The 11,848-nt window shown below is 49.5% G+C and overlaps 2 protein-coding genes across 4 annotated transcripts; both read right to left on the reverse strand.

Moving 5' to 3' along the window:
* Positions 1-329: 329 nt before the first annotated feature.
* On the reverse strand, positions 330-1,900 carry LOC127346732 (uncharacterized). Its single transcript, XM_051373005.2, has 4 exons — positions 1,603-1,900; positions 1,265-1,529; positions 665-1,181; positions 330-585 (listed from the first exon to the last, which is right to left on the reverse strand). Exons 1-4 carry the CDS (start codon positions 1,806-1,808, stop codon positions 335-337), a joined length of 1,239 nt encoding a protein of 412 aa, XP_051228965.2. The 5' UTR covers positions 1,809-1,900; the 3' UTR covers positions 330-334.
* Positions 1,901-4,735: 2,835 nt separating this feature from the next.
* LOC127292344 (uncharacterized) lies at positions 4,736-8,857 on the reverse strand. 3 transcript variants are annotated; one of them, XM_051321723.1, is made up of 7 exons: positions 7,745-8,857; positions 7,304-7,613; positions 6,551-6,690; positions 6,238-6,357; positions 6,067-6,157; positions 5,464-5,683; positions 4,736-5,290 (listed from the first exon to the last, which is right to left on the reverse strand). In XM_051321723.1, the coding sequence occupies exons 1-7, from the start codon at positions 8,832-8,834 to the stop codon at positions 5,192-5,194; spliced, it is 2,070 nt and encodes a 689-aa protein (XP_051177683.1). In that variant the 5' UTR covers positions 8,835-8,857; the 3' UTR covers positions 4,736-5,191. The 3 variants fall into 3 exon arrangements, with proteins under 3 accessions (XP_051177683.1, XP_051177684.1, XP_051177685.1); XM_051321724.1 differs by lacking the exon at positions 5,464-5,683; XM_051321725.1 differs by lacking the exons at positions 5,464-5,683; positions 6,067-6,157.
* Between the last annotated feature and the right edge of the window lie 2,991 nt (positions 8,858-11,848).

The raw sequence follows: 11,848 nt of genomic DNA on the forward strand, positions 1-11,848 counted from the left end.
GCGCGCGATTTCAAATTTTTCCAAAAGTGTGACTCGGTCGGATGACAGGAGGCCGATCGGCCGGCAGCAAACCGACTGGGTGTCGGCTGCTGTCCCCGAGCAGAGTGCCTGACTCGTTGGTCAGCTGCTGACCAACTGGCCGATAGCTGACCAACTGGCCGATAGCTGCCCAACTGGCTTGCTACAAACCAATTGGCCTGCTACAATTGCATCGATTTATTTTCTTCATTCGCAAGACACGCTTAGGGTTAGGAGAGTACTGATACATACTTCATACATAAAAGTCTGATACATAATGCATACATAAATATTTGATATACATAAATATCTGAGATTATGGACGGCGTCTGGGGTTTCGTGGGGGCGGCGTAGCACGGGGTGTCCAACCGAACCTGTCCGGAGCCCTGGTTATGCGAGCAGGGATCCAGGAACCGGACTCGGGGTCGTACTGTGTCTCCTGTGTGGGCTCTGGTGGAGGAGTCTGCATACCGACATAGTTCTGCTGCGTGCTGTAATACTCCATGTGCTCAGGATCCTGATCACTAGCTCCCCATGAAGGATTGGACGCAGTGTGCTGCGTGTATCCTGTGCCACGAAACATAAGTGATGTCAAACTAAGTGGAGTATAGTTTATATGGAACACAATATATAGAATACTACATACCCTGTGTGTATCCTGCTCCTCCCATGAAAGGGGCTTGCTGCTGCTGCCACTGGTCGAAAGCAGCTTGCTGCTGATAGTACTGCAAGTCGTCGAAGGAAGGAGTGTGATGCTGCTGCCACGACGAACCTCCTGCCTGGTCAGGAGGTGGTGGTCTGGGTGTCGCCGTCGGCGTGAGACGAGGCCGTGATCCGTGTTGCTGGTACTGATAGTCGTCGACGGAAGGAGTGTGCTGCTGCCACGACGAACCTCCTGCCCGGCCAGGAGGCGGTGGTCTGGGTGTCACGGTCGGTGTGAGATGTGGCCGTCGCTGCTGCTGTGTGGAGGGTCGCGGTGGAAGGAGGTGGTGCTGAACGACGTCGGAACTACGGCTGCACGTGATAGCCGAGTAGATCCCGCGTAGCTTGTCCTCGAGTCGTCTCAACCATGACACATGTTGGTCACGCTGCAGAAGAGGCGCACTGGACACTTGACGTGTGTACCGAGCGACTTCATCCTGTAAGTCTGCAGTCAGCTGACCCTGAAAAATGATGGTAGCATATAAATCGTAGAACCCAATAGATAAAAGACAAGTATGATGGTGGAATAGAAAGTTATACGTACCGCATACTGTCGACTACCGGCTGTGGACTGAATCGGGTACATATCGTGCATAGACGCAGGTGGCGCCTCAGCTGGATCAGTCGGCTGGATGAGGCGCACTCGCGTGGCTGCAGTGTACCTCTGCAGATATGCGTCAAACTCCTGTGGGTCAAACTGCTCATCGTTCGGCCAGACGTGTGTTGTCGCGCCATCCCACTCAGCAACATACGAGCCAACGCGCTGAAGCCACCATGTCGAGGAGTGGCTAGTACCCTTCCTATTGTACCTGCAGAAAATAATTGTGTCGGTTAGCCGAACCATGATGAACAATCTTAAACTTAGCGATGCTCAGAACTTACTTGTGGACGTAGGCAGGGAGAGGCGCTATCGGTGGTGGAGGATCGACCAGCTGCCGAGAGCCGAACTGCCTCATGATCCTCTGCTGGGACATTATCTCAACGGACACATCGAAGATGATCTTCGACTGTGTCATCCAGTACGCACAATCTCTATAGCAGAGGTTAGAGATCCCGCCGGGGTACCTTGCATGCACGGCGGCGGCCATATAGGGCTGCCAGATCACCGCCCTATCATCGAGCACGTCGAACTGCTCGGTGAACGCAGGGTAGCAGTTCCTGACCTGGTCGCGAGCAAATCGTCTCTGCGGACGAGCTATGAACCGCCGGGTGCTTCACTGCTCTGGCCTGATTCGTAACCACCTCCTCCACTATAACCGCCTTCAGGAGGCGCTACCTCCTTCTCCACCGGAAGAACTAATGCCACAGGGTTAGTTCCTCTCCTTTCAGCCCCTTTTAACCAGCTCACCCACTTAGAGGTATCATCTACAGGCCTCAGATACCACGAAATGTTTGATATCGACTTAGTCCACAATGCATGCACACCCACTGTGTGCACTTCAGGATTAAGCCCGAAACATTCTGTCAACCAGTCCTTCACCTGCTCAATTGTCCATGTTCTAGGAGCAGTCATATTCATCTCTACAGATTTGAACTCACTCAGATCAACTCCCATTTCATTTGATCGGACACTACCCATACCATAGTAAAATACTATCTTCACTACATCTGTCATCTTTGCTCACCTAAAAAAAATTCCATCCGCGTCAACTACTAAAACCAGCCCACATAAATACACTAACACTAAAACCAGCCCACATAAATACACTAACACTAAAACCAGCCCACATTAACCTACACAGTTAACATTACTATGCAAAGATTAGGATTTACCCTTGTAGCGTGAGCAGCCTCTCCAACTATAGCAGCACGAGCAGCACGAACAGCACGCGGCACCTCAGCGCCACCACGAACCAGCAGCAGCTCAGCCCCTTACACCACCACCAACCTCCACCACTTCATCACCATTGCTGCTAAACAACACCACCAATCCTCTCCAAAACCTAACCCATCTGTAGATCGAGCTTCCCTCAACTAATAGCAGCAAAATGTTGAAGTTTTATTGGCTAAATCACTAGGGATCTGCGAAATATGCTGAAGTTTTCGAGCTGTTCTTGTGCAGCCAGGGAAGAAAGCAGGCAGGAAAGAGAGAATGGAAGAAGAGAGGAGAGAGGAGGAAGAAGAAAGAAGAAAGAAGAAAGAAGAAAGAAGAAAAGGGTGGCCGGGAGCGCGTGGCCGTGTCGCGTCGACGAGTGGCGCCTGCGCGCGCGCGTGGCCCGGGGCCATGCCACCGTTTGGAGGCTACCGGCCGATCGGTCTGCGGCAGACCGACAGGGTCCTGTCGTCTGACGGGCGTCTGCCGGGGCCCCACCGCGACCTGCAATCGGCCTGCTGTGGTCCGATCGGCCCGCGGCAGTCCGATCGGCCTGCTGTCATCCGACCGAGTCACACTTTTGGAAAAATTTGAAAACGCGCGCTATTCGTAGAATTAAATAAAAAATTCGTATTATTTAAAAAAAATTTGAGACATTTCGCCATATATGTTGCTAATGAGCATTTCAATTTTTCTAAATTAATAAAAAAAAATCTTCCGCAGCAACGCGTGGGCATTGTCCTAGTCTCTCCTTAATTTGGTATACATAATTTTCAATGCTCACCGGTGTATTTCATGTGGTCATTGTCATCAACTCACCAGAGTTGTGAAATACGTAGGATCAATGATTCCCTTTGCGGAAACATTACCCGGAAGGCAATAAGGAATATATTCCAAATGCTAATCCAGTTAACAATGAAACCCAATCCCAGTACAAAGAAGAAGACGAAACAGAGGGGTTGTGAGACTGTCGTCATGCATCTGCAGGCTGATCCATGCGAGGCACAAGCTGATGGGCGGTTTCACAAAGAATAAACCTGTCGGACTGGAGCAAGGCATCCACGAGTCGATGTCCGTCCGGAAACTCCGGATTGCCGCGGATCCACTCGTCCACGAGGGCCATGAAGACGGCGCCGAAGCAGCCTCCGACGAGGAAGGCCAGGAACCCCACGGCGATCACCGCGGCACCCGTCGACTCCGGGTGAGACTCCTGCAACTCCATCGTGTGCGCGGAGAGGAAGACGAGCGCGAAGAAGACGAAGCCCGTCGCGCAGACGAGCATGCGCCTGCTGCACTCGTCGGGCTCCGCCGCCACCGCCACCGCAGCCACCTCGGGATTCTCCACGTCGGCCATCGGTCGAGCGCTGCAGCCACGGCTCGATCTCCAGATATCGCCCCGGCCCTCCTCGTGCTTTACGCGTTGATCACGGTTCTTGTAACTTGTACTGTAGTTGATGTGTACCGTGTCTACGTGCGTCTCGGAGTATGTACCTCTTCCGGTCGGTTTCAAGATCGATACAAGAGGCCGGCCGGCCGGCCGGCCGATTCTCCAATGTCAGAAACAAAACGGGGCGAGAGACCAGCGAAATCACACCCGGCATGCATAGGCAAGCACTTGTCCAGTTACGCCTTTGATTGCACATCATCAGTGTTCTTTATCCTTCGACAGAACATACAACAAGGAAATAACCAAATACGCCACTGCAGGGGTGTTTTTGGAAGGCTGAGAGTGGCGTTTCTCGAAGAATCTTGAGAATTGCAGTGGCATATTTCCAAAGCTGAAAAATGTAGTGGCATTTCTCAAGTACACAATAATTGCAGTGGTATATATCTAATTAACCCATATAAATAGGTATGTACTCTCGAGTGTTCCCCTAAAATCCAAGCACTTCGCAAAACAACTATGAGAGACACAATGGCGCTCCTCGGTACACAAGTATCATGTACAGACCTGAGCTCCCCAGGGTGCAGCTTATTGCCACCTGACTAACCCAAACATGTTGCCAAATGGTGCGCATGCATCACGCTGAGCTTGAAATTCAGGAACCACAAATATTTTTTTGGCCAGAGGACACTGAGAATTAGACCATACAGATTCATTTTTCTTTTCTGCTAAGGGAGGGATATATCCATATGAGGGGCTTGATAGGCATCCCACAAAAAAAAGGTGCTTGACAGGCATGGAATACTAATTGACCATGATTGTGAAGACTATTGTCACTTCAATCTGCCTAACTGAAAACTGAAACCATCAGCCTCGCCACAAGGCAACTGTGTCAGGTTCACCACCGATGATCGCTCCAGTTGCATCTGCCTTCGCTAAACAGAATTTGAATGCAACTAAACAAGAGAATGAAAGTAGTTCATACATGCCAAAAGAAAGAGCTTGCTCTCTATTAAGCAATACAGCTCTGCCAAAATGAGCATCTGGCAATAAGTAAAACGGGACCTAATAGCCGGCTAAGATGTTCCAGGAGCGAGTTACTAGAAAGAAGTACGGTTAATGAGCTGTAGTCTAGTTCTACCCTGACACAGCATCATCCTCCGCCATGCTTCGAGATTGACCATCTATGCTGCTGCTGTTATCACTCTGCAGATGGAGAGTCCTGTGCGAACTTCTTGGGACTAGGTCCAGCATAGATCTGCTCGACATTTAGCTCATTTGATGCCTTGGCCTGCAGCCTCAAGGTCCGTTCCGGTACTAGCAGTAGTCCCGATTGTTTCTGCCGTTGACATAGTATTGCTTGATCCAGAAAACTGTGAAGAAGTCAAAGATACATCATTGCCAACATATTGATCACCACTTGCCTAATCCAAAAAATTCGAAGATGGCATTGTTCCTAATGAGTTCTTCATACGATATTACTGTACTAAGTTTATGAGGAAAAACATATAATACTATGTAAAGCGTGCGAAACTAAGTTATTTACCTTCTCTAATGCACTCAATAATATGTTGGTAACAAACTGTATATCCTTGGCTAGAGAGGATTCTTCTAAGCAAATTTCAGTGGCAGATGCATCATCGCCTTTATGAGCCAACAAAGCTTCATTGGCTTTCTTCAGGTTCTGTATACGCGACTTCCACAATGAAATACCCTTTGCATCTCCACTCTTGGGGAACTCAAAGCCAATACATTTATGTATGTTTCTATGACTGAATTAAGGAAATCGACAAAGGATGAGGAACCAAAATCTTCAAGATGCCAGCGTTATCAAACTAAATTATTCTTTGGTGATCAAAGTTAATCCCTATTCACGACACATAGACTACTATGTGTATCCAAAAAAGTGAAGATAACCGTGCAAGATGCCAGTCACCCCAAATTAATTGAAAACATATATGGTACAATGAAAAGGGGACCTTCAGGCTTTAGCCACATAAATTTTCAAGTCAACTAAGATGTACCCCTAAAACCCTGGAGATAGAGGCCTACGCAAGTACTGTAGTGCTTGGGTTGCAATTTGCAAATATGATGCTTTATACTACTATATGGTACACAATTAATACTGTTACTACCACAAGGAGGATACAGATTTATAATATGATGATAGTAAGGCTCAACCAAATACGCCAAGATGGTCAAAGATTTGAAGCAGGCAATGAATGAGTACTCTATGTCTTCTGCAAACAAAATGTAAGGCCATAAGCATCAAGGCTATTTACCAAATAAATGCAGGTGTAACTAAGATAACTGAGACTACCTCTTTGCATAGAGACTTCAGCAAGAGCAGCAAAGATTTTAACTTTCTCTCTAGTGCTGTCAGGACTCTTCTCAAGTATTACCCTTGCAAAATGCAACATTTTCCATGACAGATTCAAATCTGACCAAATAGATATCAGCATTTGAGTTTTGATCTAACCAATAGTTATATCAGCATTTAGCATGACAGGAAGAAATGAACATCTTTAGCAGGCATGAACAGACTGTAAATCATAATCAGTAACATTATCAACTGTATAGAGAATAACAATGTTTTTCAGTGTAATTTGACTGAATGAGGTAAAGGGACATACCAAAATCATATTCCCAGGTTGTACCTTCCACTGGATCTTCATTTGATGCACTCCAGGTTTGAGCTTTGCGTAGTAATGCCCATCCATATCTGTAGTATGTGTCGCGACACTTTGGAGAAAGTTTACCATGATAATTCACCCTACGTGATAAAAAAGGCGTAAGGCCATGAAAGGTAAAATAATCCTAGATAGAACATGAAAGATCAGAAGTAACTGCCACAATATTGAAGGAAGAAAGTGCTAACTGTGTTAACTTTAATTACCATTTGTAAATTGCAACAGCAGCCTAGTGCTTATATGATCATGAAGTGCCAGTGTCAAGTAGCGTTAGATAAGTTGCACTGAGAGGAAATATTTACAGCCCGAAACATATGCACATTTCTGAAAATAGAGTAACATCTATCCCTGAAGCAAATACTCCCTCCGGTTCAAAATAATTGCCCAAAAATAGATGTATCTAGTAGGAGTAGTTTGGTTCGATATTCATCGGTCATTGCAGTTCGCACATCATAACATAAAAGGCCAGAATTTGCCCAAGTATTGTTAGCTACCACACTGCCCTGATCAGTATAACATCTAAAACCAACTAAATTTATCGCCCAGAATACATAAGTCAAAATCACATGCAAAATACCAATATAAACCCATAAGAGAAATGAACTGATTGGAACTTTGTATCCAACGTTCCATATGTATGCAAGCTTAAGCTAGGCTTTGGGGTAAGAGCGGCAGGTGGAAAGGAAGAACCGTAACCTGATCTCGAGGGAGCGGCGTAAGCAACATACAGCGTAGTCAAAGTCCCCGTCCTCAAGTACTTTGGACCCCTCGTTGAAAAACCCTTGGGCAATTTCCACCTCATGTTGTGCCCCATGCTTCTCATCGCCCTCCTTCTCCCCGTCGCCCACTTCCTCCCATCCAACCCCCTCCTCACATTTCCCCTCCTCGCTGCTCACCTGCCCGCTCGAGTGCGTCCGCAGCGGATCATAGTTCTCATCTTGGGCGGCCTCGGCATTCTCTGAGGAGGAGGCCATGGTTGATGGCAGCCTTATGGCCCTAGCTTGGTCTGAAAAGAAAACAAGTATGGGATTCTTCAGAAAATGCACCATCATCCACACTTCCACATCAATATTAAATTGCAGCAGAGCAACTGTATAGAAGCTTATACGGGTTTGAAGATGGAAACAACGTTAGCACCTGGAGTGTAAAAGCTCATGTAGGGAATGGCACTGAAACTTCTGACGGGTAGTATTTTCTTGACTCCGCCTGACTTAAGGTCAACTGTGAAGATTCCACTATATGTTCTCAGGTAGAAGACACCAAATCCATCCGCAAAGCCAGCCACATTGATGGGGTCAGAGGAGAAGGACATCCCAAGCTTGATGACTCTGCCTGGCGTCCATGCCACAGATCCGTCGGGGACAGTGTCCATCGACCACAGGCAAAGGCTAGATTCCTGCATAATTGCGCATCCTAGCACGCCTTGCTCTGTTTTCATGAGGACGGAATTAGGGGATTCCGGGTCCGGTTTGTCGATGCTTGGCCCATGAATCATTGACAGTTCCAGGCTGATATAATCGAACCGCAGAATAATCGAGCCTAGTACGCAGTTGAAGTAGAGTACATTTCCCACAAGGGCTTTGGGCTGGTATCCGGCCATTTCGAGGTTAGGTTCAGGAGGGTGACAAGAGGCAACGGGGCTCCAGGCACGAGTCTCTGAAGAGAAAACGGAGGCGTGGGAGACCGAGTAATCGGTGCCCACGAAGGCTACGAGGAAACGGCCGCCATGGCAGCCGAGGTGGTCGCAGCCGTCGGCGACGCAGAGCACCGCCGCGTCGGCGTCGATGATGGTATTGGCGAACTCCGGAGGCGGGAACTCCCATTGGCGGCGGCCGACAGGGTCCCAGACGATGAGGCTCCCGGCGGGCTCATCCGTCTTCGAAGCATGAGCTCTCAAGAGGACGAGGCCGTGGCGGGAGTCGAGCACGACGAAAGTGCGGTGGTCGTCGGGATGCATCGGGAGGAAGGGGGAGGTGGGGGTCGAGTGCTCGAACCATACACAGACGCTGTCGTGGTTCACGAAGAAGCCGAGCAAGGGCGGTGTCCGGTGGAACTCGCGGTAGCGGCGGCCGAAGGCAGGGCTGGTGAGGAGGTTGCGCCAAGGCTTGCAGACGAGCGAGGCGCGGAAGAGGCACCCGGGGTCGTCCGGCGGGAGGCGGAGGAGGATCTCCTCTTCGTGATCTCTGGCCTCCTCCGTCGCCGGCGCAGGCCGCGGCCGTGGAGGCATGGTGGCCGGTGGGGTTTGGGCGGCGGGGAGGGACAAGCTTGTTGGGTACTCGGGTTCGAGTTCAGCCAAGTCTGCTCGTGTAGGGTTGGCAGGGTTGGGCGAGAAGGGTAGTGGTGTGGCTAGAGCATCCCTCAAAAAACGTCCCGCATAAATGATTTGGAGGACGTTAGGGACCGCGCCGGACAAAAAGAGAACAAAAATCTGTACAAAAAAGAGACCCCTTTCCAGCCGCGTCCCTCAAACAGCGTCCGAATGCATGCATTTTAATAGAGGGGATCACTCCATGTGGGAAAAGTAGGTGAGAGAAAGTGTGGGAAAAGAGAATGACATGTGGGGAGTAGGGACTGCATGCATGCGTCCGGACGCTGTTTTTGTGTCCGGCGTCCCCGGTGTATAGAGTCTCTACCAGGGACGCCGGACATAAAATGGGGCGCTATTTAGCTTTGGGGGACGCGACTGGAACATGATTTTCCCTATTTCTTGTCCGTCGTCCCCCAAACGTCATTTGGGGGACGCGACTGGAGATGCTCTTAGTTATCAAAAAAATAAAAAATAAAAAAAATGTGGCTATGGCTTAAAATATTGAAGCATAATTTTGGTAAAAGTTTGGCAAATTGTGACAAAAACTAAACACATGCCAAATAAACTATGCTTACCAAATTTTGGCTTGGCAAATTATGGCTAGAACTATACAGGCCCGACTTGCCCACTTCTAAAAAACATTAGGCTAACCTGGGTTTAATTAATAACGCACAAGTACATAGTTGTTGAGAGATCAGCTTACGGGCAACTCATATCACAAGAAAGAGATAACAAGAAACATAGCTTAAAGGTCGAGGCCCTTGCCCATCCGCTTGAGCAAACATCAGAGAAGACACGCCGAGAAGGTAGGCCAGGAGAGTTAACCAGCCTTCGTCATTGCCTGACTCGCTGTTAAAGCATATGTCGTCGTGGTGAACGAGCAGATACCATGGGATGGCTTAAGTTGGGGCCGAATGTGCGCTAGAGAATTCGGGGGAGGGTTTTCGATTAGATAGGATGAACTTCCGGATGCTTTCCTCAAGAACTCAGCCGAAGGCAGCGATACAAGAAAAAACACACAAGGAAGAACTCTGCTCTAGATCTTTCTCTTTATTGATCTTAACAGGTTACAAGTTTCTGGCTACAAGGTTCTTCGTCTCACTGCATGCGTATATCTGATGAGGGTGCCCCCTTTCCTTATATAGGGGAGGGGTGGCTTACAGGGCAAGAAACCCTAATGGCATCTTTGACTAGACAAACTACTTTACAAAGCTACTTTAGTCATAAATGGCGGCGCCGGTATCTTTAATCAGGGAGGCTGACGTCCTCCGGTTGCTTTTGGCGTCACCCTCCACTTTGGCGCCAGGGCTTCGTTTAAAGCTACTTTGCTTAGCTCATCTTTGTCTTCTAGCTCTGGAGAGAATCTTTGACCAGTCTTGCCGACGTGCTCTTCTTACCGGTAGCCCGGTGTCTTCTTTACCCGGTTCCGGTATACCCCTCTTAGGGATACCGGCTTAGCTTTACTTAGCCAAACACTTAACTTTGACCTCCGGTATAAACATTAAACCGGTATCTTGATGGCTAAAACCATCCGGGTTGGCATGCCTTTGGCATACCGGGGGTCATCCTCCCAACATTAGTCCCCGAAGCTGGTATGGTCCGGTGGATTCTATCCAACAGACCGTGCCAGTTTCCCATATCTTTAAGGTACCGGTTTAATCTTTCCGGTGGTCAGTTTAGATCCCGACATCTTTGCCGGACTTACGTTTTTTCTTTCTTTGCAAGGTATTTTCCGGTATCTTATTCTCCGGTATCTTAGTCATTAAATCTCTCCTCGGCGAAGTCGAGAATTTCTCGGGTACAGTGCCTGTCAGTGACATGCGCACTGTACCTGACGCGCCAGTGTCAGGGGTCACTTCCCTTCGGCTTCTGCGCCCGTATTAACTGCGGCACACCGGATCCATGCGGCCGTTCCGGATCCGTGCGGCGACCCTGTGGCTTTTTGTTTTCCACGTGTGTATCCTCGCGCCACGTGGCGGCCCACGAAGCGAACCGCCGCGGCCCAGCGGTTTTCGGCCCACTATCTCTTCTTCCTATATAAGGGGAAACTGCTCCTTCTTCCTCCTTTCTTCGCATTCTCCACTCCTTCGCGCACTTAGAGCTCTTCGCCCTCTTGCGCCCTCGCTGCTTCCGTTCATCACCGGAACTCCGCCGCCCGGCGAACTTCCGCCGCTGCTCCGCCGAGCCTCACCAAGCCTCATTGCGCGGTGATTCTTCGCAGCGCACCTGCAGCGGTCGCAGCATTCGTGCTCCGACGATCTCTTCTCCGCCTCCTCGTCGCCGGCCTTCCTCTGCAACTGCGAGCTCGCCGCCCCACCGGCGATCTTCTCCCTCAGCATCTCCGCCGCCCCAGGTTAGGCTCGACTCGCACTTATCTCTCCCTTCTTTGCTTCTCAGATCTTGGGTCGGTAGGATATTTACTTCCTATTTTCTTTTGCTTTTTCTCTTACTCGTAGATCTTCGCGCAAGGGTAGATCTTGGGAAATCTGTTTTTCCGGGTAGATTCGTATGTCTAGCAGCGAGTCTGCTTCCGTGTCCTCCTCCAGTAGCCAACAAAGCAAAGCTTCCGACGGGTTAACCGCAGATCTTGCCCGGATGGAAACCGACACTGGCAAAGATCAAGAGGTCGGCAGCTCTAGCCAAGCCCCCGGAGTAGATCTATCCAATATCACACGCGGAGCCTGGAAAGGCTCCGACGTCACGCAACATGAGATCGACTGGCTCTACCGGTCTAGAAGGATACCGGAAGGAGTATCCTGCCGGCTTCCGCGCGGCGAGATCGAGTCGGTGCCCAAACCCGGTGAGTACGTCGTGTTTCTTGCTCACTTCGAGCGCGGCTTCGGCCTTCCTGCTTCTGACTTCTTCCGCCAATTTCTTGATTTCTACCAACTCCAGCCTCACCACCTTCCCGCCAATGCCGTTTTCTACCTTTC

This window comes from Lolium perenne, chromosome 4, assembly GCF_019359855.2.
Source record: "Lolium perenne isolate Kyuss_39 chromosome 4, Kyuss_2.0, whole genome shotgun sequence".
In the NCBI taxonomy this organism is placed as follows: Eukaryota; Viridiplantae; Streptophyta; class Magnoliopsida; order Poales; family Poaceae; genus Lolium; species Lolium perenne.

Coding starts and splice junctions, on each gene's coding strand:
- LOC127292344 (XM_051321723.1), bottom strand. CDS start 8,834: ATGCCTCCACGGCCGCGGCCTGCGCCGGCGACGGAGGAGGCCAGAGAT. Junction 5,684..6,066: donor TATCATCATATTATAAATCT/GTATCCTCCTTG, acceptor ATTCAGTCATAG/AAACATACATAAATGTATTG. Junction 5,291..5,463: donor TATTGAGTGCATTAGAGAAG/GTAAATAACTTA, acceptor ACTTCTTCACAG/TTTTCTGGATCAAGCAATAC.
- LOC127346732 (XM_051373005.2), bottom strand. CDS start 1,808: ATGGCCGCCGCCGTGCATGCAAGGTACCCCGGCGGGATCTCTAACCTC. Junction 1,530..1,602: donor CTCCCTGCCTACGTCCACAA/GTAAGTTCTGAG, acceptor TATTTTCTGCAG/GTACAATAGGAAGGGTACTA. Junction 586..664: donor AGGAGCAGGATACACACAGG/GTATGTAGTATT, acceptor TTCGTGGCACAG/GATACACGCAGCACACTGCG.